Raw genomic sequence first — 26,261 nt, forward strand, 5'->3', positions numbered from 1 at the left:
GCACCGGAGGAGGTCGTCCTCAACTGCAGACTCTGACGGATCTCGAGGAGAGAGTTCACCAGATTGTTGGAGGACGTCCGAGTGGTCCTGTCACCACTACAGCTGCCGACCCCATTGTCCACAGCGATGGGAAGGTTCTCACCTGCCAAGAAGCCAGCCTTGTGGGTGAGCCGGGGCCTCAAAAAGGTCAGCCACTGAGGTCTGCCGCAGGATGAACGCGTCGTGGCTGCTGCCAGGAAATTGTGCGTTGACCGCCATGATCATCTGCTGGTGATCACAGACCAGCTGCACATTGAGGGAGTGGAACCCCTTGCGGTTGCGGAACTCCTCAGGATTCTGTAATGGCGCCCGCAAAGCCACATGTGTGCAATCAATGGCCCCCCACACCATGGGGAAGTCCGCAATAGCCGCAAAGCCCTGTGCGCGCTCCCCCTGCTTCTCCAGGGTCACAGGGAAGGTGATTAATTCACGCCTCCTTCTATAGAGGGCAGCTGTCACTTGCCGGATGCAGCAATGCACCGCAAATTGTGAAATATTTGCTATGTCCCCAGTTGCTGCCTGAAACGAGCCGCTGGCAAAAAAGTTGAGGGCAACTGTGACTTTGACAGCCACCGACAGAGAGGTCCTGCACCGTAGCCGTGGCTGCAGATCTTCAGCAAGCAGGTGGCACAGCTCAGTCACAACATGCTTACCGAATCTGAGCCTTCGCAGACACTGCTCCTCCGACATGGTAAGGTATGAGACTTGCTGCCTGAAAACCCTGGCAGCGTATGGTTGGATTTGGCGACGTCCATTGGCCCTCCTCCTTCTGGCCAATCCTGGCCCTCTCTCCCTCCGTCTCTGTGCCCTTGCCAGTTGTTCAGCCAGGAGGACGTTCCCCTCCAAAGCAGCTCCCATTATTATGTCAGACGAGTAAGACACAGTAATCTCTCACGATCAAACTGTTCTGGACAGGGCTGAAGGTCCCAAGGCTCCGCTGGCTCAATGAGAAGAACGCTCTCCAACTGAAGGTCTGCAACTCTCTCCAGCAGCGAGCAGCATGGCCAGCCCAAATGGCTGCCGCTTTTATACTAGGGCTGCCCCCTTTAAAGAGCGCCCCCCGAGTCCGAGAAGGACCTGGTAACGTTCCATCCAACTGTCACTAATAGCGCCAGGCAGAATGGAGGGGTGCGCCACTGACTTTCCGGTCCGGGGTGCCAAAAAGGCGTTGCACACTGAAATGACGTCATGATCTGCCTGCGCCCGCTTGCGGGCGCAAAGAGTTAGCGCCGGCGCTAAAAGGCTACTCAATATGGCAGGAAGCGCTGGGTTCACTGCGCCCGCCCGCCCAAAAATTGGGTAACGCCCCAAATCTCGGGCTCTTTAGGCGCTAATCGCTGGCGCTACCAACCGAATTTCTCCCCCCTGGAGTTTAAACATCTAAACCTGTGCAATGTATCAGCACACAGCAGTGCTGAGCTTCCTGCTGCTTGTCCAGCCAACACTACCCTAATCATAAGAACATTGGCTTCCAAGGTTCTCTCAGGGCCTAAGCGAGAGGTGTAACACTGCCCCCTCCTTCCCCCCTCAGCCCCCCTCCCCCCGCCCCGGTCCCTGTAATCAGCCAGGCCAAGTAACAGTACCCCAGAATACTGTGGTCAATATTAGCAGATGAATACTTAAAGCATCAGTATGACATACTTCTATCAATGTTTTAACTAATTAAATTAATATGTTTAAATGATATCTTGCATCAGGAAAACTACACAATGTAACTTATAGTGAAATAATACTTTTAACAAATACTGTTCTTGCTGTAAAGGTAAGATACATTAGTGCTTTATTTAACAATTTACATTTCCCTTGGTGGCATGTGGTCTAACCATGTTTATCTTAAGTAAGCTTGCAATAAATAGAAGACATATGTTTGTAGAAGTTCAAGCTATAAATTGAATTAGAGGGTTCGTTCTTTCAAATTAATTAAATTAATTTAAATAGCCATTTGAAGGAAATAATTTAACACCTCAATTAAACAAAAGGATGTCAATAAAGTTGCTATGTATTTGTCCACTAATATAACCAACAGTAATTCCTTGGCTACTGACTGCTGTTTCATTGAACAGAATACTGCACAACCATCACAATATAAGGGAAAATACTTACTGTTACTTTCTTTCCTTGGTAAGATTCAGTGATTTTAACATTGTTACCCGATATGTCTTGACTTTTCACAGATAAATGCGGCCTGGTTTCATGTAATTGTCCATTACACATATCAAAAGCGATGATGTCCCCTCCTTCTTTAGCCACAAATCCACAGTTACAAGAAGCTGGATAATGAGGGCTCCCACAGTCCCATTGACGGACATGTACTTCAAAATCTCGAGCAATACTCTTATACAGCATAAAGGTCCCAGTTTTGTAATTATCATAACGCCTAGGGTTGTAAACAAAATATGCTGCAATGACTAGAAATGACAGCAAATGCAGTAGACATTTTGCAAATTTACTAAATAATTTGAGATTGAACAAATGTATTACTGGCAAATTGTTGTAGTTATAGTAATATTTTCAACAGTACCTATTCAATAAAAGCAATAAAATATTACTAAAATTGCACGTATGCTATATAATTTAATAATGCTGTAATAAATTAATTTAATCTAAGTTACAGTTTACAGTGCACGTTGTTAATAGATTTAGTTCCACAGTAAGAGATCTTAAGGCATTTACCAAGTAAAATATTTAATTCAAAGTATTTTCTAGCAACGTACGATTAGAAAAAAAAATTACAAAAAATCCTAGAAAAAAGTTAATGGTTTGTAATTAAATATTTCTATGATATCGGGAGAACCCCCCTGCTTTTTTTCAATTAGTGCCGTGGGATCTATTATTCCCACCTGAGAGGTCAGATAATTTCTCATCCAAAAGATGGCACCTCCGACAGCAGCACAGCCTCAGTACTCCACTGTTGTTGATAATTATTTATATCAATTTGTTTTAGTTGAAGAGATAAACATTTTCAGCAGGTCTGTAACCAACCTAAAAATGGCTATAATATTTAGACTAACTGTTCCAAATGATATAAATCACTGGTTAGAGGAATTTCATGATGGGGAATAAGCACTGAAAGAGGTAAAAGCCACCTCATCGAGTGGCCTCTATACTTGAAGCAATTTGCACTAACATTAAATAGAATTAAAATATTCTGGTTAAGCTTTAAGGCGTTTCTTTGCATAACATGAAGCCTTGTGCTAATGCCCATTTCTGCACTGACAAATGTATCACTGAGTCTTAGGATGTTATTTTTTTCCTGTTGTCTTCCACACAGTTAGTTTCTTAGGTTACAAAAAGAAAATACTGCAGATGCTGGAAATCTGAAATAAAAACAAAATGCTGGAGATACTCAGCAGGTCAGGCAGCATTTGTGAAGAGAGAAACAGAGTTAATGTTTCAGGTCGATGACCTTTCCTCAGAACTGGAAAAAAGCAGGAAATGGAACAAATTTTTAAGCAAGTGTAGGGGCTGGGAAAGTGGGGGGGGAGGATGAAAGAACAAAAGGGAAGGTCCGTGATAGGATAGAAGGCAGGAGAGGTTAAGAGACATTGGAGGAAAAATTCAGTTGGTAGCGCCACCCGTTAGCGCCTTAAGAGGGCGCTAAGTGGAGTGCAAACCCACTAGCGCCCGGGCGCGGCACTGCCCACACCTCCCGCAAAATTCAGCGGGAGGTTAGTGGTGGCGCTAACCGGTAGCGCCCTGTGGCGCTGCACCGCTGGCGATGACGTCATTGATGTGTGCAGCGCCCCGCTCACACCCCGGCCACGATCTTTGGGAGCGCCCCCTGACTTACCGGCGGATGCTATGTCCGACAGGGTCAGGGGGGCGTACCTGTGGCTGGGGAGGCGCAATTTAAAGGCGAGGTGCGGGGCGGCCATTTTTGCTGCTGGACGCCTGCCAGCACCTGCCTGCGCTCCCGCCGCCCCCCCCCCCCCCCCCGGAGTGCCGGCTGCGCTCCAAGAGCCCAGCACTTCTCTTGGGTGATGGGCTCTTTTGCCTGCACTCCCGATCCCTGGGGGCCCAGCTGGGCCCCAGGTCGCGCTGCACAAGGCCCCTCCCCTTTAAGAAGGGGAGGAAGGCCTGCAATACCGCGGCACGACGTGCCGTAGCGTGTGGCGCTGCGGCACATGACGCCGCAATATTGACTCAGTAGCTTCCCGCTTCCCTCTTGGGGCGCAACCACTCAATTTCTGGCGCGGGGGCGCTAATTTTTCCGGGGCGCTACTTTTAGCGCCCCAGCGAAGTTAGTGCCTCAATTGGGGCGCTACTCAATTTTTAGCCCATTAAGAGATATTCAAGGCAAAAGGAGATGGTAATGGGACAGATTAAGAAACAAAGGATGGCTTTAGATGAAGTGTAAATTGCACTGGCAGAATGAAAGAGAGCTGCCATGTGGGAGAGGAGAACAGAAGGCACAAAAAAAAAGTGTGGATAAAAAATATATATATAAAATAAGGGGCCGAGGTTATGATCTGAAATTGTTGAACTCTATGTTGAGTCCAGAAGGCTGTAAAGTGCCTAATCAAAAGATGAGGTGCTGTTCCTCGAGCTTACGCTGAGCTTCAGTGGAACAATGCAAGAGGCCGAGGACGGTGAGGTCTGAGTGGGAGTGGAGCAGAGAATTAAATTGACAGGCGATCGGAAGCTCGGGGTCACCCTTACAGGCTGAACAGAGGTGTTCCGCAAAGCGGTCACCCAACCTGCGATTGGTCTCCCAATGTAGAGGAGACCGCATCGTGAGCAGCGAATACAGTATACTAAATTGCAAGAAGTACAAGTAAATCGCTGTTTCACCTGGAAAGGGTGTTTAGGGCCCTGGACAGTGGGAAGGAGGGAGGTATAAGGGCATGTGTTGCATCTCCTGCATTTGCACGGGAAGGTGCCAGGCGAAGGGGAAGGGGTGTTGGGAGTGTTAGAGGAGTGGACTAGGGTGTCTCGGAGGGAGTGGTCCCTTTGGAATGCTGAAAGGGGAGGGGAGGGGAAGATGTGTTTGTTGGTGGGATCACGCTGGAGGTGGCGGAAATGGCGGAGGATGATCCGTTGACTGTGGAGGCTTGCATTGTTCCACTGCAGCTCAGCGTAAGCTCGAGGAACAGCACCTCATCTTTCGATTAGGCATTTTACAGTCTTCTGGACTCAACATAGAGTTCAACAATTTCAGACCATAACCTGGCCCCTATCATATATATATTCTTTATTATCCACACTTTTCTTTTGTGCCTTCTGTACTTCTCTCCCACATGGCAGCTGTCTTTCATTCTGCCAGCGCAATTTACACTTCATCTAGAACCATCCTTTGTTTCTTAACCTGTCCCATTACTATCTCCTTTTGCCTTGAATATCAATTAATGTATCTTAACCTCTCCTGCCTTCTATCCTATCACAACCTTCCCTTTTGTTCTTTCCTCCCCTCCCCCCTTTCCCAGCCCCTACACTAGCTTAAAAATCTGTTCCATTTCCTGCTTATTTCCAGTTCTGACAAAAGGTCATCGACCTGAAACGTTAGAACTCTGTTTCTCTCTGCACAGATGCTGACTGACCTGCTGAGTGTTTCCAGCATTTTCTGCTTTACTTTAGTTTCTTAGGTTGTTTAGTAGGGGCTGGCACAGAGCAGGAAGTAGTTGCTTCTGCACAGGAAAGGAGGGGGATAAAAAAAATCAAAGGGCAAAACTATGGCCCAATATTATGTTGGAGATGCATTCAGTGCGGGGCGGGGAGGAGGGGTGTGGGGGGGGGGGGCGGTGCGGTTGTGGTGTGGAGGGGTTACAGGTGGGAAACCCGGAAGTATGGGTTTCCTGAACGTCCTGCAGTTTTTGAATTTATTTTTTTTACACAGGTTTCCCGTCTGACAGCTAGCCTGATTGACAGGCTGGCTGCCTGCCTGTTGGGCGGGAAACCCTGCAGCAGAATGACACAGCAAAGCAGCAGTTAGGAATAGGTCACTGTCAGTGGTCTAGTGGGGTGGGGGGATAGAGATTGCGGGGGGGGGGGGTGAGGGGGGGAACAGACAGGAAATGGTGGTCGGGGGTCTGGTCATGGGCGGGGGGGAAAGCAGATGGTGGTTGTGGGGGTGTGTTCACGGGGGGTCGATCACTGGAAGGGGGGTGGTCGGGGGGAGCAGATGGTGGGGGGGCTGCACACAGTTCGCGGTCGGAGGGGGGGTGAGTTGGGGGGTGTTTACAGGCAGGCTTGTTGGGCCTGGAGGAAACACTCCTGCTCCTCCTCATCCACAAGCAGTGCTTCTCGCCTCCTTTTACCTGCCGTGTTTCCTGAAGCCTGGAAAACCCAACTGTGGTTAAAAATAGAATCACTGTTAAAATGGAGGCAGCCTCCTTAAAAGATTTCAACAACCGACCCGCCTCCTGCGAGTGGATTGGACGCCCGTCCCTCACCCCGCCTCCGTTAAAACTGGAAGTGGGAGGGTTCGAGGCAGGTTGGGTTCATGTTTCAGATTTTTAGATTTTTAACCTCCTACCGAAACAATCCCACCCATTTTTGGGGGTTAAAACTACCTCCTACATCACTAACGTGCTCCCTGTTGTACCCTGCTATGGAGTAGCATGAGCAGAAAGCTGCAGGGGTCCCCACCCATTCTCTCAGATGGGGTAAAGTACATGCCATCAGGTAACTGGAAGAATGAGCAAAACTAATTGAAAATGGGCAGCACCAACAAACAAAACTATGAAGTTATTCGGAAATTACCTGCCATCAAATGTGATCAGGTGTGGATCAGTAAATGAGTAACAATAGGCAGTGGGGACATCTTTCACTATTATCTAAATTTTAAGAAAAAAAATCATTAAAAGAAAGGAACACCTCCCATTAGTAATTTTGCGATCCTGCACTCCAAGCGAGGAAGCTGTACTAAAAGGTAGCATGAGTCAAAGATTATGCAAGCTCCAATATTATAGCTTGGATTCTCCAACTAATGCTCCCTATGATAGTGGCTCCTCAGTGGCTGCATTAGATTGATGTATTTTACAAAATGTAAACATAGGAAACTTGTAAAATAAATCATGAAGGCCTGGAATTTTCGCTAGGTTGCGTTGATATTTCCAGCGTTTAAGGACGTCATTTAAAAAAAAAATTTGCATTAAAAATATTACTCGATATATTTAAGAGTGGTAACCTGGTGCGCTTGAAATTCCTCGTTCTTTTGGCCAAGCGCACCAGGTTACCACTCTTAAATATATCGAGTAATATTTTTAATGCAAATTTTTTTTTAAATGACGTCCTTAAACGCTGTCCAATTGCGTTGGTACATTGGAAGATTTTACGTCAGGTGAAATGCAAATGAGCCTGCGTGGAAACTTGAGCAAAAATAAATTTCTGAAAACGAGCGCAATTTTGAGCGCAATTTGCAGTCGGATCGTTGATTGCACCCAAAGCGGAAACTCTTGACCAAATACTATTTTACAGCTTTTAAAAAACATGAACAGGAATTAAAATCACTGCATAGATAACAGTATGTTGTACTGTGACATACGAGGTGAATGTACATACACCAGGTGAGGTCCTGCAGCCTCAAATCCAACATTACTGTAATCTTTTCATCTTTTCATCTCCATTATATTACTTACATCTACTGCACTTCCTTTAAAAAATAGCTTATAAATATTTTAAAATTCAAATACTTGACAATGAGATTAAAGCTTACAACAAAATGTTACGCTTTTGCTTATAATGTTTGTTAAAAATCACCAAAGGAGTGAAATTCCTCCCAATGATATTTTTAGCTAAAAGGCCAACATGTCTACAAAAAGGAAATTGTGTTGTGAACCCACTTTGACCTATTTTGCGAAAATTATCAACAGGAGGAATTTCATCCCCAGGTTTACTTAAGCTACAAGCTCTATTGTCCGACGATCTCTGGGTTTTGGAGCCCGTGAGGGCCCCACCAAAGATAACCAGATGAGTCACTGAGCAAGCGATCAGCATGCTCAAGATGTGGTTCAGGTGCCTGGACAGATCTGGAGGCGCCTTCAGTACTCACCAGTGAACGTCTCCAGAACGATCATGGTGTGCTGTGCTTTGCACAACATTGCGCAGCAGTGAGATTGAAGCTGCAGGAGGACTAAGGCGAAGAGCATCAATCATCTGTAGACGATTCCGAGGAGGAAAATGGCGACCCCAACGCAGCACCAGTCGTTCACATTGCTGCCCGGGATGCTAGGGATTCCCTTTTGGCTGTAAGGTTCAGTTAGTTACTACCACTGGACCCATCTAACAAACACATCCAACGACCACTCTCATCCCTGCCACCCTCAATCTCACGGACACAAAGCAGTCCAGCTACTGAGCATCTACCCCTTGCACATTTCCATCCCCACCCCCCTTGGTCCTTGTCATGTCATGCTTTCCCATTCATCAACAAACAACTGAAAAGATGAGTTACCACCCAGCAACCAAGAATGGGCAACACGGGAAACTGGTGCAGAATAATAAATTTGATGTGATTCTACTAAAGAACGGAAACTTAACAAGAACATTTTATCAAACACCCACGTGCATACTCTTGTGCAACTATAAAGCTTTACTCTTTGTTTTACTACAGCTCCTACGTGGTGCAACCCGTGTGACTTCAGCAGGGGTAGAGGCAGGCTACTCAGATCCTTGCTCTGACTGCTGAGATGCTCTTGGCCGATGACCTCTGGGTTTTGGAGCCCATGAGGGCCCCACCAAAGACTGCTCCATTTGCACCTGTGCAGGGGTAGACTCGGCTATCGGGAGATGAGACAGCATGTCGGGTACTGACTGGGGTGGGGGAGGGGGCAACAGGTGAGAAGTGGGACCACTATGAGTAGAGTACCCATTTCCATGTCCCCTTTCACCATCATCCCTCTCATGGGCCAGCCCCACTTCACTGCTACCACTCTGCTGGAAAGTAGCTTGGCACAGATCAGTGACGCAATGCAAGGCCAAGGCTATGGTATCTGTCATCCTATTTAAGGCGCCAGACATGTTGCCATCCAGAGTTCACATAACCGTGGTCAAGGCCTGCATGGACTCATTTGATTGCCGCGATTGATGCTCCATGGAGTTGTCCACTCTACCCATGTAAGATAACATCCTCGCAATGCCCTGCGACATCAACCCACTCATGCTTGAGGTGAACTCCTCCATTCTCTCTGCAATCGTGGACTGTGGGCGTGCAAGGTCTGCCAGTGCAGCACAGATTTTCTCCTGCCTCTCAATGATTATCCTTTTCATCAATGGCCCCCAGGATACAGCATCTGTGTCCAGCAGAGCAGAGCTTGGAGAGGGCAGCGACCTCTGACGCAGACTCTCCACAGCTGTCCCTGCCACCACTGGCTGTTTTGCTCACTTGTGAACGGTGAATCATCAGGTAAAAACCCAACTATCTGTCTAATTGGACCCACAGAAGTGCGAGTATCTGCGCTGGTGCATGATCAGCATGAGTTCTGTGATGGTGCATCCTCAGAAGGAATCAGCTCCTCTGAGGATTCGTTGTCCGGGGGGTCCAACTGCTGCTGCACACGTGAAGGCCCTGGAGGAGTTAAAAGATATGTATTAGTACTGGGAAGGTAAGAATGTTTTAACTTATCATTATGAAGATGATCATATTTCACTCACTGCTGAAATCAAGTCAATATGACTGAGTGTCGTATGACATGTGGGTTGATGATATTTAAATCTGTCATCAGGTAGCTGGGAGGTCCCCATCTCCAATGGCCAGGGATGTCGAGATCAACGTTCCCCCACCAAACATAAAAATTAGAGGGAACATTGGTCGAAATGCCACTGATCTCCGGCACTTCCTCCTCTGCAGCTGTCAGCTGCAAGATCTGTGGAGGACCAACTCCAGTTCTCTCCCTCTTGCTTTTGTTTTTCACTCTCTTCTGTAGCAGGGGATAGAACAGACCTATGAGTAACTGTAATAGTATGTACTCACCCAATGGATGTGGTGCATTTGGTCTGGGTGGCTATCACGGAGAGGCATGAAACTGCATAAGGATCAGGGTGAGTAGCAGTGGTGGATGGATAGATGGGGATGTGAAGAAATGCATAGAAAGAGTAGGATGGGTGTGCTTGCAAGCTAAGTGGGTGTGAGGAGTGATGTGATGGTGTAGGCTTGAAAAGGAAGATTGCCGGGGGTGGGGGGGGACGGTGGTGGCAGGCGAGGTGTGATGCGCACAACCAAATATAGGTGAATGTGCAACTGTCCTCACTTTTCCTGACCTGGTTAGGTCACAATGTTCTGACCTCCTGGGCCACCTCCAGCCACACCTTCTTTGAAGCAGCAGCATGTTTCTTCCTCCTGTTGCTGGGGAAGAGTATTTCTCTCCGAATCCTCATTGCCCCCAGCAGTACATTAAGCAAGGCGTCATTAAATTGGGGCCTTGCCTTTGAGCGTTCTGAGTCCACATTCTTCAATTGCTGTCCCTTTGCCAAAGCTCCCGACTCCTCCAAATTTCATCTTTGGATTGGCCCTTTTAATGCTCGAGTTGAGATGGCGTCAGCGGGTCTGCACCACGCCCACTGCTGCATATTCGATGGCAAACCCAGAACATAAGAACATAAGAAATAGGAGCAGGAGTAGGCCATTCGGCCCTTCGAGCCTGCTCGATTCAATGAGATCATGGCTGATCTTCTGCCTCAACTCCATTCACTGGCCCTATCGCCATATCCCTTGATGCCCTTACTAGTCAGAAATCTATCAACTTCTGTTTTGAATATACCCAATGACTGAGCCTCCACAGCACTCTGGAGTAGAGAATTCCAAAGATTCACCAGCCTCTGTGTGAAGAAATTTCTTCTCATCTCAGTCCTGAATGGCCTACCCTTTATCCTGAGGCTGTGGCCCCTGGTTCTAGACTCCCCAGCCAAGGGAAACATTCTCCCAGCATCCATGCTATCAAGCCCTGTAATAATTTTGTATGCTTCAACGAGATCCCCTCTCATTCTTCTGAATTCAAGAGAATACAGGCCTAGTTTATTCAATTTCTTCTCATACGACAGTCTCGCCATCCCAGGAATCAATCTCGTGAACCTTTGTTGCACTCTCTAGATGGCAAGTATAGAAACATAGAAGATAGGAGCAGGAGTAGGCCATTCGGCCCCTCGAGCCTGCTCCGCCATTCAATGCGATCATGGCTGATCATCCAAATTCTGTACCCTGTCCCTGCTTTCTCCCCATACCCCTTGATCCCTTTAGCCTTAAGAAATATATCCAACTCCTTCTTGAATATATTTAATGAATTGGCCTCTACTGCCTTCTGTGGTAGAGAATTCCACAGGTTCACCACTCTCTGGATGAAGAAATTCTTCCTCATCTCTGTCCTAAATGGCTTACCCCTTATCCTTAGACTGTGACCCCTGGTTCTGGACTCCCCGACCATCGGGAACATCCTTCCTGCATCTAGTCTGTCTAGTCCTGTTAGAATTTTATAAGTTTCAATGAGATCCACTCTCATTTTTCTAAACTCCAGCGAGTACAAGCCCAATTGACCCAATCTCTTCTCATACGTCATTCCTGCCATCCCAGGTATCAGCCTGGTGAATCTTCGCTGCACTCCCTCCATGGCAAGAACATCCTTCCTCAGGTAAGGTGACCAAAACTGCACACAATACTTAAGATGTGGTCTCACCAAGGCCCTGTACAACTGCAGCACGACATCCTTGTTCCTGTACTCAAACCCTCTCGCTACAAAGGCCAACATACCATTTGCCTTCTTAACCACCTGCTGCACCTGCATGCTTACCTTCAGCGACTGGTGCACAAGGACACCCAGGTCTCGTTGCACTTCCCCTTCTCCCAATCTATTGCCACAGATAATAATCTGCCTTCTTGTTTTTGACACCAAAGTGGATAACCTCGCATTTATCCACATTATATTGCATCTGCCATGCTTCTGCCCAATCACCCAACCTGTCCAAATCATACTGGAGTTTCTCGGCATCCTCCTCACAGCACACACGCCCACCCAGCTTTGTGTCGTCTGCAAACTTGGAGATATTACATCTAGTTCCCTCGTCCAGATCATTAATATATATTGTGAATAGCTGGGGTCCAAGGACCGATCCCTGCGGTACCCCACTAGTCACTGCCTGCCACTCGGAAAAAGAGCCGTTTATTCCAACTCTTTGCTTTCTGTCTGCCAACCAGTTCTCTATCCAAGTCAATACCTTGCCCCCAATCCCATGTGCCTTAACTTTACACGCTAATATTCTTCCTTAGGAGACCAAAATTGTACACAGTACTCCAGGTGTGGTCTCACCAAGGCCCTATATAATTGGAGTAAGACTTCTTTACTCCTGTACTCAAATCCTCTTGCAATGAAGGCTAGCATACCACTTGCCTTCCTAATGGCTTGCTACACCTGCACATTCACTTTCAGTGACTCATGTACAAGGACATCCAGGTCCCTTTGAGCATCTGCATTCCCCAATCTTTCACCATTTAGGAAATACTCTGCCTTTCAGTTTTTTCTACCAAAGTGGATAACTTCACATTTATCCACATTATATTCCATCTGCCATGTTCTCGCCCACTCACTGAGCCTGTCGAGATCCCCTTGAAGCCTCTTCACAACTGACACTGCCACCTAGCTTTGTATCATCAGCAAATTTGAAAATGTTACATTTAGTCCCCTCATCCAAATCATTGATATAGATTGTGAATAGCTGGGGCCCAAGCACTGATCCTTGCAGTACCCGACTAGTCACAGCCTGCCATCCTGAAAAAGACCCGTTTATTCCTACTCTTTGTTTTCTGTCTGTTAACCAATTCTCAATCCATGCTAGTATATTACCCCCAATTCCATGTGCCCTAATTTTTTTCACCAACCTCTTGAGTGGGACTTTATCGAAGGCCTTCTGAAAATCCAAAATCCAGAAAATAATAATGAGGTGCTTGCATTAAAATGCAACAGACAAACGCGCTGCATTTATCTCCGGGTTTGCCACGCGTTATCAGACCCCTCTGCACCCCCCACCGCTGTTCCCAACGTGCCACCAAGTTAATATCAGGGTCAATGCTACCTGTCTAATACCAAGCAAACAAGAAAGTGCAGATGCTTGAAATCTGTAACAAAAACAAAAAATGCTGGCAACACTGAGCAGATCAGTCTGCATCTGTGGAATTATTTGCTAATTCTTATATCCTGGCAATCAACTGTGACATAAATTTGCAAGTGATTATGTCAGTTATTATTTCTTCAGTGTGAACATGAACATGCATCTATTTTACAGAGTCCACAGACCATCTCTTATACCTGCCAGCAAGAATAAAATTCCCCACAAACTGCAATACATGTTTTATAAAAATAACAGATACATACAGGTAAGTTCAAGGCCGTAATCTCATTTCAGGGCCAGGTAATTGTTCGAAACTGCTTGATCTGCAAACTTCTAGTTTACAAAGTCAGCTGAAATCCTTACTACCTTACAATTACTACTGGATGTTCATTATTTTTCATTGAATATACAGTTCATAATTTATTTTCCAGTGATCTTTAGTAGAAAAAAATGATAATTATTAGTGTCATTGATTTGATGCCATATAATTTTTATGTCACTAGCATCTTCTATTACCTTTTCACAAATTAAATACTGCCTCTACTGCATTCACTGTGCCTACTGCATTGTAATTAAAAAAAAAGTAAACCATGTGTAAAAGTAATATAAAAGCTATATGAGTTGAATTTGCACTGTGCAGTACTAATAGAGAGCATATCAGCCCATTTATATCTTTTAGCAAATAATTTGCCTACGTAAATAAATTAGTTAACGCCTTTGTTACAATTTTATTTGGATGTTTAATACAATAATTACAAATATTGCATAGAACGATTTCAACCTAAAAGTCTCTATAACATAAACTAAGGCAGTGTTGTCAAATATGTTTGCCACATATGGCGAATTGGGAATCCAGATGTGAATACAGTAATTGCATTTCTGATTCGTAAATAAAAAATGAACAATAGACACCATCGTTGGATATGTGACCTCAATACTCATATTCACACGCCATATACATGTGCACTTTAACTTTTTTGTGCACTGGTTAGTAAAATGATGAGATAAAAAGCAGAGTTTGCGAGGATGTTTTTTGGATTGTTGTGAGTGCGTTAATTCCTTGGTTACAGAATGCTGGTAGATGTTTGTTAAGTAAATGTACACGTGAAGTATATTTACCTGTATTGTGTTTTAACCATTTTCTACTAACATTAGTGCATGTGGCTAAAATGGTATCACCGTGCAATTTCTATTGGACAACTCTATTCTAAGGAATAACAAATAGATGGTAGCATTTGAATCTCCAGGTTCTGCTGATATTCATATGCCTCTCAAACTTCATTTGTGTGATTCATATAATACTTGGCTGAATTATTGCTACTTCGGGAATGTTTTCTGCTTTTAGAAACCAGGGTGTTACTCTCTCTATTTTAATTTTATTTTAATGCCAACAATAGAACCGCTAATTACTTCTTTTTCCTGTTCGGAAATTTTTTTCGATAGAATTTTGTCAGCCTTACCAGGAGAAACCTGGCCAATTAAAATTTACCTGCAACAATGTTCATTTTGTGCCTCCAAAGTGGACCAACAGACACTTAACTAGACAAGTAATGGCCTAACACATTAATCTGGCTCGGGAGAATGGAAAACTGTAGGAATTTAAGCAGAGCAGTGAATTTATGCAGCCCAATCCACTGATGTGTCATTTTGAAAGACTAATTTATAGATGTATGACATTGAATCAAAGCATTAAGTATTCTGCATGTAATCAACGTCCACATTTTGAAATCCATTACTGAATCAAGTTCAGCTCAGTGGAAGAGCTAATTCCTCTTTGGCTGTTTTTATTTTGCCCAGTGGAAAAATGCTGCCTTTTCTCTGAAAAGTAATTTGAAAGTTTTTAACAGACCTCAACAAACAGCAGAAAATCTTCTAAAAGAAACAATTTTACTTCTCCCCTTTTGGGCAGAAAATAGGGAGTAGCACTGTAAAGGAAAACAATCTGTGAGCTTTACCTTATCTCCCAGTTTTCTGTCAGTTTTGAAGCTTGTCTCTGCTGTTGACGTTCCCTTTGTAACTACTGCTTGTTACTATATTAGATTTTATTGCATCACTGATAATTGACAAACAGGAGCAGTTATGTCATAGTATGGAATGGACCTTATGTCAAAATGAAAAGGGTGTTGGCTTATTTGGCTTAGTTTAGCTAAAGTATCGCCATTGCATTTATCAATTTAGGGAAGAGTCATTTTTCATGCTATCTTTTTATTAGCATCAGTACATTTTGGAAGAACAATTGCCAGTTTGTTTTTATTTAATCAAATCGTTATTTAATTTATATTAGAGACCTCAGTAGTCCCGCTAACACCATTTACATCTGTTCACTTTAATATAGAGAACATTAGTGGTTTATCTAGCATGGCATATGATTACAATTAAGAACATAATTACAGGAGACAAATAAAAGGATGTGCTTTTATTTATACATAGAGGGTGAATTTCCGCAGGGGTTCTCTTGGTTGATCGGTGGAATTACAGCGGTCTAGCGGGAGACCCCCCCCCCACTCCCCTCCCCGCCCCCGCAGAAATTCATCCCCATGTACCTCAAATGTTGAATAGGCAATAGGCAAATAATGCTTTACAACCTGAACTGGCTCTGGGATGTAGCTATTCCATAAGAAGTTTTCAGTGGCAATGGGCCATGATGTAACTTCAGTCACTCTGTCACCATCCTGTGCAAAGTCAGTCACTGCTGTATAGTAAACAGACGATCGGGAACATATGCCTCGATTGCAAGGTGCTTGGGGTAGGTTCACATGACATGAGGAAAGGGCAAGATTTGATCCTGAATATCCTGCACTTGGTACATCTAGGTTGAATGAAATATTAAATCAAACACAATATAAGAATATCTTAGCACTCTATTCATTCCCAGCATTAAAAATGAAATATGCTGTAGATGGCCTCGCACTGGTGAAAATGTGCATCAGCTGCAGTAGAATGGCAGTGTATCACTAATCATATGTTAATGAATAAAAAGACTTGAATATAGAGTTGCTTTTAACTCAGGGCGCGAATCGAGCAGGTGGGGCAGGCACAAATTGGCACCCCGTGTAGTTTAGAGGGTCAGTTAGTGGGGTCTGCACTGGGAGATTCACCGAGCATAAGTATACAGGAGCAAGGGCAAGGGGATAGGATGGCTCAGGAACTGGCTCATCAGAGGGAGTGTCTGCATCCTACTTCTGCTGCAGAGGGCACAGATAATGACTTCAAGGGCCCAGCCTATAGAAGACTGATGGCTGTGTACAGCCAACTTCTCATTGCATTTGACTGCCTCCCAGCGAGCCTGCGCACAATGTCAGACAGTATAAAGGAGACCAGCTCCAACTTGTGTGGGGTCATCATGAAGGGCATGGAATCAATGCAGTCAACCATGGAGTATGTGATCACCTCTACTCACACTGCAGCAGGGCCCTCAGTTATGCAGCCTTTAGTAACAGCTTCGATGGAAGCTACAACTGCTGGCATTGTGGTCCTGGGTTTCTACCTCTCCTCCAGCTGGCTAGGCATGTTTGAAAACATTGATAGGGACTTCCAAACCGTCGCATCACTCCTGCACTCTGTTCTTGCGCAGAGCGGTGGGACTGCTAAAGCGCAACCACATGCAAATGGCAGTTACATCATGGGAGATGCACAAACTGTGCTATCTCAGGATGACAACATGCCTGCTCCCCCACCAGTCTCTCAAGCTATGCACATGTTGATGCCAAACAGCGAGTTGGATCACACTGCCCCACCAGCTACTGTGTGCTACAGTCTACAGCCAGGCACTCTAAGGCCGGAGCTCCTCGAGGTTGATCACCATGGCCATCTCAAGAGCCCTCACAGGATGATCAGCAGCCTTCTGTCTCCCAAGTTGTAGCCACTGGAGTCGCACCTTGTAGGAGCACCATTTTGTTGGACATGTTGGAGAATTAATGTTTAATAATCGAATTGACCTGATAACTCGTCATAGAGGAACAGGCTTTCGATGATAAACAGGAAAACAGCCAGCTGCCTGAGCAAGGAAGGAAGTGACTGGGACAACATTGGCCATGGGTGATTAGTGTATAACTTTAGTGACTAGTGCAAGAAACATAGGTAGAGGGATCAATAAACCATGGCATAGAGTGGATGTATAGGTTACTAAGCAGTCAATAAACTGTTCTTGAAAGGATCCGAGAACTGATAAATCATCAGGTCTTCTCTGTGAAATATACCTTTTAAGCAATGTTCCCTCTAAGCTGCGCACAGCCCAGGACCGGCTTTTTCAATGTTAAGTTTTGTGCACGCGAAACTGTGAATGGGCCGTGCAACCAAAAGAAAATGAGGAGGAACATTGCTTTTAAGTAGGCAGACTGAGATGCATAAAGGAGAATGGTATTCCAGAGTTATTTGGAGGGCTGGAAAGGGAGAGAAACCTTTGTTCTGTATAGACTGATCACCTGTGCTGTATATGAATAAAACCTGTTCATTATACTCCACTATCGTGCTTACACAAAGTGTATCATTGTGAACCATAGAAGAAAGGTGGCTGACGAACAGTCGATTCAACACATAGGCCCATAGTATGTGGTCAGCAGCGAAGCAAAGGTGTTCAGCGCAGGCCCCGAAGTAAGCTTCCCGCAAAGATCACGTGATCTCTGTGGCGAGAAGTTGGCTTTTCCGACGTGTAATTGAAATCAACGCAAGTTAATGGGGAGTCCCTAACACGAGCTGCTGTAACGTCAACAAGCTATCTAAGCAGCCAATCACAATGCAGAATTCTCACAGACAGCGAACCAGGAAGTGAATCAGCTCCTTTGATTCTAACTTTTTTTAAATGTTAGAGAGAGCAAAACAAAGATTGGGGCTCTCATATGGGGAAAAGGCAAACCTGAAATAAAGATGAAGAAACAATTTTTTTTAAATATAATTTTATAAAATTTTTACTTTTTATTAAAATTGATAAATTTGACACTCCACAAAATTAAAATTAGAATTTCAGGGCCATAACTTTTGTTTAGCAGTCAATACACTGTTAAAACCCCAGTTACACCTAATCCAAAAGGGTCTAACTTTTAATGGGGTATTTAACAGTGTAATTACTACGGAAGAGCCAAAGTTTCATCAGTTTCCATGAAGTGACAGGTTACACTGATTGCCAGCTCTGGGGGTGGGGGGCGTTCATAGTGAACCCTGTGGAAGAGCAGTGAATGACAGACCGCAACTTCAGGATTTCTGCGTTAGGCTACAAAATAAACATTCCAAATCAAATTTATAAATCAAATCATGCCATATTGCATACAAACATAAACTCCGTCGATCATCCTTGTGCATTCCCTTAGTGCCTGCCTTCCATGTGCCTTTGCCTGTCCTAGTGCTCCTATGCAGTGCTACCCCAGTGTCTGCAGTATGGCTGATTTTCAGTGGAGGAGACTGTAGATGGCCTTGCAGGACGACTCGAACAGTTCTTGGCCTAGAAGGCCCAGCTGCGGACTGCACCATCTCGGCATAGGCGGCAGCAGTCTGGGCTGGTTGGCTGATGGGCAACAGCAAGGGCACTGGAGGAGTGGCAGTGGTGGGAGGATGAATGCTGTCATACTGAGAGAGGACAGCAGGTTCGTCCTCCATGGAACAACTGCCACTCCCCAGGAGCGGCGCCTCAGCAATCCTAGTAATCTGTTGGAGGACAGATTGCTGGACTGTTGTGACACCCTGCAAGCCTGAGCTTGCATGATAGCAGTCTGAGCCTCCACTGCAGACGTTGGGTAGCTGCTGCTGCTTGTGCTGCAACGGAAACTGAGACATCGGCCATCAGAAGCTGTATTTTGGTTGGGTCCACAACTGTGCTAATGGAGTTGGGCACAACTTCGATGCTGGAAAGGATGGGCTCCAAGCTCAGCACAAAGCCCTATGCCAAGTTGGTGCTGGACTCCTCCATGCCCCTTGACATTATACACAGGCTTTCTGGCAGGCTTCCCAATGCACCAAGCATTTCATTCTGCATACCCATTAGCCTTCTTCTGTAGTCTGCCCCATCGAAGTGCTCATCGGTTATGTAACTAGACTAGTAATCCAGAGGCCTGAAATAATGATCCGGAGTCGTCGGTTCAAATCCTACCATGGCAGCTGGGGAATTTAAATTAAGTTAGTTAAATAAATCTGGAATAAAAAGCTAGTATCAGTAATGGTGACCATGAAACTACTGAATTGTTGTTAAAAGCCATCTGGTTCACTGTAAATGGGATAGATTCAGAACAGATCTAGCAGCTCAAACGTGGGCATCCATGAGGCGCTGTGGGCCATCAGCAGCAGCAGAATTGTATTCCACCACAATCTGTAACTTCATGGTCCGGCATATCCCTCACTCTACCATTACCATTAAGCCAGGGGACCAACACTGGTTCAATGAGGAGTGCAGAAGAGCATGCCAGGAGCAGCACCAGGCGTACCTAAAAATCAGGTGCCAACACAGGACTACATGTATGCTAAACAGCGGAAGCAGCATGCTATAGACAGAGCTAAGCGATTCCACAACCAACGGATCAGATCAAAGCTCTGCAGTCCTGCCTCATGAATGGTGGTGGACAATTAAACAACTAACAAGAGGAGGAGGCTCCATGAACAGCCCCATCCTCAATGCTGGCGGAGCCCAGCACGTGAGTGCAAAAGATAAGGCTGAAGCTGAACCACCTTCAGCCTGAAGTGCAGAGTGGATGAACCATATCGGCCTCCTCCTGAGGTCCCCACCATCACACAAGCCAGTACTCAGCCAAGTCGATTCACTCCACATGATATGAAGAAACAGCTGAGCGCACTGGATACAGCAAAGGCTATGGGCCCAACAACATCCCGGCTGTCATGCTGAAGACTTGTGCTCCAGGACTAGCTGTGCCTCTAGCAAAGCTATTCCAGTACAGCTACAACACTGGCATCTACTCGACAATGTGGAAAACTGCTCAGGTATGTCCTGTCCAGAAAAATTAGGACAAATGCAATCCGGCCAATTACTACCGCACCAGTCTACTCTCAATCATCAGCAAAGTGATGGAAGGTGTCGTCGACAGTGCTATCAAACACCAGTTACTCACCAGTAACCTGCTCACTGATGCCCAGTTTGAGTTCCGCCAGGACCACTCAGCTCCAGACCTCATTACAGCCTTGGTCCAAACATGTACAAAAGAGCTGAATTCCACAGGTGTGGTGAGAGTGACATCAAGTCAGTATTTGACCGAGTGTAGCATCAAGGAGCCCTTGTAAAATTGAAGTCAATGGAAATCAAGGGAAAACTCCGCTGGCTGGAATCATACCTAGCACAAAGGAAGATGGTTATGGTTGTTGGAGGACTTCACTGCAGGAGTTCCTCAGGGCAGTGTCCTAGGCCCAACCATCTTCAGCTGCTTCATCAATGACCTTCCCTCCATCAGAAGGTCAGATTTGGGGATGTTCGCTGATGATTGCAGTGTTCAGTTCCACATTCGCAACTCATCAGATAATGAAACAGTCCATGCCTGCATGCAGCAAGACCTGGACGACATTGACTTGGGCTGATAAGTGGCAAGTAACATTCGCGCCACAGAAGTGCCAGGCAATGACCAGCTCCAACAAGAGAGAGTCTAATCACCGCCCCTTGGCATTCAACAGAATTACCATCGCCGAATCACCCACCATCAACACCCTGGGGGGTCACCACTGACCAGAAACTTAACTGGACCAGCCACATAGATACTGTGGCTACAAGAGCAGGTCAGAGGCTGGGTATTCTGCGGTGAGTGTCTCACCTCCTGATTCCCCAAAGCCTTTCCACCATCTACAAGGTACAAGTAAGGAGTGTGATGGAATACTCTCCACTTGCCTGGATGAGTGCAGCTCCAACAACACTCAGAAAGCATGATACTATCCAGCACAAAGCAGCCCACTTGATTGGCACCCCATCCATCACTTTAAATATTCACTCCCTCCATAATTGGCGCACCGTGGCTGCAGTGTGTACCATCTACAAGATGCACTGCAGCAACTCGCCAAGGCTTCTTCGGCAGCACCTCCCAAACCTGCGAACTCTACCACCTAGAAGGCCAAGGGCAACAGGCGCATGGGAACACCACCACCTCCAAGTTTCCCTCCAAGTTCCACACCATCCTGACTTGGAAGTATATTGCCGCTCCTTCATCGTCGCTGGGTCAAAATCCTGGAACTCCCTCCCTAATAGCACTGTGGGAGTACCTTCACCACACGGACTGCAGCAGTTCAAGAAGGTGGCTCACCACCACCTTATCAAGGGGAATTAGGGATGGGGAATAAATGCTGGCTTTGCCAGCGATGCCCACATCCCAGGAACAAATTTTTAAAAATCGCGCATCGCAATCCCCGCATCCATTTTCAGGGGCTATCAAATTTAGGGGATAGCACAAGGGTGATCTTTATTTTTTCAACTTGTTTTTTAGCCCAATTGAGAAATGAACCATTTGGAACAATTTTTCTGCCCTAATTCTTTGGATTGGTGTTTGTTTGACCATGCCTAGTGAAGTGGTACCAATACACATGCTGTTGTTCAAGTTAAGAGCATTCATCTAGAGGGTGTAAGGACTCTGTATGATGGTAGGAATGAGGGTGTGGGAAGGGATGATTCAAGCGGTCCTCCTTGATTTACTGCTATAAAGCTCTGGCAGCTGACATGATTGGTGGCCCTTGCTCTTCCAAAGCATCCCATCACCCTGCTGCTCTTCCTGCTCCTGCATCTCCACTTCTTCCTCCCCTGGTGGCTCCAAAGGTTGCCCACTTTAGAAGGAAAAGTTATGGAGCATGCAGCAAATTAGAACAAATCTGGAGACTCTCTCAGGGCTATATTGCATGAGGTCTGCAGACCTATTTAGGCAACAGAATCTCTGTTTTTAAATGTCAATTGTTTACTCAATCACAGCTCCTGTAGAGGCATAACTCTGATTGTAGCACTCTTCTGTGTATGTAGCCAGGTTCCTGATAGATGTCATGAGCCACATGCTCAGGGGATACCCCTTGTCCCTAAGCAGCCCACCTCACACATGGGTGGAAGAGAGTGGCCAGTTTAGGACTGATGCAGGATAAAGTTATCACGACAGCTGCTAGCGCAGAGACCTACATGATACATTGCCTGTCATAACACACCAGCTGAATGTTGAGTGATTGGAAACCCTTCCTCTTTATGTATACTCCAGGTTCTTGATATGGCTAAGACTATGTGGGTGCAGTCAATTATTCCCTACAGCAGAGGGAAGCTTGTGACCCTGACGAAGTCCAGAGCTCTGTCTTCCTGCTTTGCTGCCTCCATGGGAAAGTGATGAATTTAGTAGCCTTAGCGAAACAGGCATCCAGCACCTGTTTGACACAGGAATGCACTACAAATTGACTGGCATTGTTAATGTCACCTGTTGAGGCCTGTAATGACCCAGAGGCATAGAAATTCAGGGCCACAGTCGCCTTCAGGGCTACAAACAATGAAGTGTGCGACCTGATGCTGGGCTACAGTTGGTGCTGCAACAGGTGACACACTGTTCCACAGTTAACTGGAAGTAAGATGTTCTGTTCTTGTACACTCACATGGTATAGGCTTCCAGTGCCTCCTCTCCTAATTCCTCTTCTCCCAGCAGTTGCAGGTCTCTGCACTCACACTCTGACTTTCTGCTCTTCCTCCTCCTCATCCTCCAGCCCCAAAGGCATACTGAGCAGCACACCTATATTGCCAGAGAAGGTTTGTGCACAAGACCCTGGCAGAGATTGTCCTGCAGCTCCAATTTCTGAACACAGCTAGAGCAACGAATACAGCCAGAAATAGGCCTGAAAGCCCCCTAACAGTCTAAAACAACTAACTAATGTTAACCTGAATGCAGCTAAGGATCTTTTTAAATAACACTGATCCAGCCTTCTTCCCAACTGCTGCTGCCAGGTGGGCGAGTTTTAGAATGAATGAATACAGCATTCTCAAAGCTCAATTTGGCAGAAGGATCGTTAATTAGGCACAGGACCCTAATTTACATATATTTATTCGGTACCTGCTCCTTTCAGGCAGGAGCCCTGGACTACTAAAAGTAGCCCGAGTCAATAGGGCGTCCGGCACAATTCTGGCGTAGATTGGGCGTGACGGGACATTATGAAAATGCTAAACGTGGGAAATAAGAATCAATTAAAGTTGCTTACCTTGATTGGCTGTGTTAAGCATAATGGTGAGTTTACATTCATCTTCAGTCTGGCTGAACTCAGAGCAAGGGATAGGTACTGTACTCTCAATCACCAGTCTGTGTTGCTTTCCATCCTCTGCTATAGTCAAAGCCTCTGGGTGAATCTGGCAAATCACAAACCAGAGCAATTACACACTGAATACAAGACTGAAAAGCAATGTATTTGTGTCACCATATTTTTGAAGCAGGTCTCCTCTGTTGAAATTACATCTCAATCAGCACGCTGTGATTCCTACAAATACAATGCATGCCAATTATTAGGCATATTGTTACTATGACTGTTCATTTATAGCAGATATTTACAGCCACACAATAATTTACCAAACACTCTAATCCATTGTTGGAGGAATTGAGACTGGGGGATGCGCCTTTTAGGTACAGTTCTTCAACAGCACCACAAAAGAATATGACTGAATTAACATATGTGCCATAAAGACAGTGTATATGATACATTAGTGCAAAAGGAAGGATGGAAAATCAGATTAAGTGTCATTTTAGGCCACTTTCATGTACCAACTATAACTGGACAGAAGGGTACTGGCAGAAGTCGGGAGTACACTGCATGCACAACCTTTTATCTTGAGATGAGTGGCTGAAAAAAGAAAATGGTAAAAAATACCTTTAGTTTTGTTTCATTTGAATTGAATGGATTAAATTAATATTCTGTTCAGCGTGGATGCCTTCATTTAGAAATTTCTATTGCACTTCAAATTGTTAACAAAGACTGTGCATAATGATTTAGACTTAAGAATCAAAAACACAATTTCTAAATTTACGGTGCCACCAAATTGGGGGCGGATAGTCAATACTGAGGAGGCCTGCAACAAGTTACAGGAGGACATTAATAAACTTGCAGAATGAGCATATAATTGGCAAATGAAGTTCAACACAGATAAATGTGAGGTATTACATTTTGGTAGGATGAATAGGAAGGTCACATATCACTTGGAGGGTGCGAGTTTGGGTGGGGTAGAGGAACAAAGGGATCTCGGAGTACAAATACACAATCCACTAAATGTTGCGACACAGGTTAGCAAGGCCATAAAAAAAGCAAACCAAGCACTAAGGTTTATTTCTAGAGGTACAGAATTGAAAAGTATGGAAGTTATGCTAAACCTGTATCGAACCTTGGTTAGACCACACTTAAAGAGTACTGCGTGCAGTTCTGGTTGCCATATTATAAAAAGGATATAGAGGCACTGGAGAGGGTGCCGAGAAGATTTACAGGAATGCTGCCAGAAATGCAAGGGTATACATATCAGGAAAGGATGAACAGGCTGGGTCTCTTTTCTCTTGAAAAAAGGCTGACGGATGACCTAATAGAGGTTTTTAAAATTATGAAAAATTTTGATAGAGTGGATACAGAGAGAGTGAATCCACTTGTGGGTAAGAGCATACCTAGAGGCCATCAATATAAGATAGTCACCAAGAAATCCAACAGGGAATTCAGAAGAAACATTTTTACCCAAAGAGTGGTGAGAATGTGGAACTCGCTACCATAGGGAGTGGTTGAAGCGACTAGTATAGATGCATTTAACAGGAGGCTAGACAAGCTTATGAGGGAGAAGGGAATAGAGGGTTATGCTGATAGAGTTAGATGAGGAAAGATGGGAAGAAGCTTGTGTGGAGCATAAATGCCGGACTGGTTAGGCCGAATGGCCTGTTTCTGTGCCGTATATCCTATGTAATTTCTTCATACCTTAATACCGGCAAAGAATTCTTTGCTTTCAGCAGGGGGTCCTTGAATATCTGGACTATCCAAGTAGAAACTTAAACTCCTGCAGTAAATCTGTGAATTCAAGAATAGATAACACCTGATAATAAGTATAGTTCAGGTAAGGGTCAAATTAAAAATGTGAGTAAAATAGTTTTGATCTTTGCTCTGTGAAGACCTAAGCCACTGAACAGAATGGATTGTTACACTGAACATGTGGGGGTGGAGTTTCCGCTTTGGGCACAATCAGGAACTTGTGCCCAAAATGCACGGATTAGGTTACAGTTCATGTTTCCGCTAAAATTAATTTGCATTATCACAAACGTAAAATCTTCCATGAACCAGCGCCATTGGGCAGCACAATAGAGTGTAATTGTTTCTTTTTTCTTCTTTCCACTAAAAATAATCCTTGATGTATTTAAGAATGGTAACCTGTGCAGTTTTATTAATACACCTGAAAATGGGTTTATCAGCAAAAATAAGCATTTTTAATAAAGGTGTCCAGTTCTCTACCTGTGAGTAACCTTATTTAAAATCACTGAAAATGACTAAAAAATACATTGAATCATTTAATAGTTTCATTGGTGTCAGTTTCTTAGTAATTTAATATTTTGCTATGAATGAAACTTTTAAAACATACCTACGATTGTCTATGCGCCAAAGAAAATGAGCACAATACAAAAGAGCCTTCCCACAACAGCACAATTGGTCGAATCTCGCAATTTTAGCATGGGGCATGGCCAGTTTTGTGGGTAGGGCTTGATCAAGGCTAATTGAATCTCGAACCAGCGTAAAAGATCGCGGAAAACATGAGCTTAAGTAGTTTTTAGGCATAACTCACTTATATTTCAAATTTCCCAATCTTTTGCGTTTGTTCAGTCGATTCCGTCCAGATTGTGCTGATATTTACTGGCGAAAACAAGCGGAAACTTTATCCGGTATTGTTTAATAAGAGGAAAACATCTTTAAAATAACATGTGAATTGCTGCCTCTGCAGGACTGATTCTCATACGAAACGGCCAGTATTTTGTTTGCTGAAGCACAATTAATGCTTTAGAAATTTCTATTGCCATACCTATATACTTTTTTCCTTTATTGTGCTAAGAATCTGGAGACAGTTACCAAATAGTAACTTTGCCAGGCAAGTAAAATGGACTGCTGTAATTTTGCTTGTGGGTACTCAAGCAACAGTATGAAATTCTGCACATCGCTGGGTTGGAGTGGGAGATACCAGTTTTGTGTATCTGTATACTTTTTGAATGTATTTTGATTTTTTTTCCCCAATTTCCACCTTTTTG

At 44.8% G+C, this 26,261-nt stretch overlaps 1 protein-coding gene across 1 annotated transcript in view; it reads right to left on the bottom strand.

The window, feature by feature from the left end:
* The window catches only part of vwde (von Willebrand factor D and EGF domains), a 374,620-nt gene that overhangs the window by 170,494 nt on the left and 177,865 nt on the right, over positions 1-26,261 (bottom strand). Inside the window, exons 6-10 of the mRNA XM_085988385.1 lie at positions 24,949-25,038; positions 23,209-23,353; positions 15,660-15,883; positions 6,739-6,812; positions 2,143-2,416 (exon numbers count right to left, since the gene is read on the bottom strand). Of these exons, the coding sequence (XP_085844511.1) occupies positions 2,143-2,416; positions 6,739-6,812; positions 15,660-15,883; positions 23,209-23,353; positions 24,949-25,038 (807 nt within the window). The remainder of the gene's footprint in view (positions 1-2,142; positions 2,417-6,738; positions 6,813-15,659; positions 15,884-23,208; positions 23,354-24,948; positions 25,039-26,261) is intronic.

This window comes from Somniosus microcephalus, chromosome 5 (genome assembly GCF_052327205.1).
Source record: "Somniosus microcephalus isolate GS21.2 chromosome 5, FLI_Smic_1.0, whole genome shotgun sequence".
NCBI lineage: Eukaryota > Metazoa > Chordata > Chondrichthyes > Squaliformes > Somniosidae > Somniosus > Somniosus microcephalus.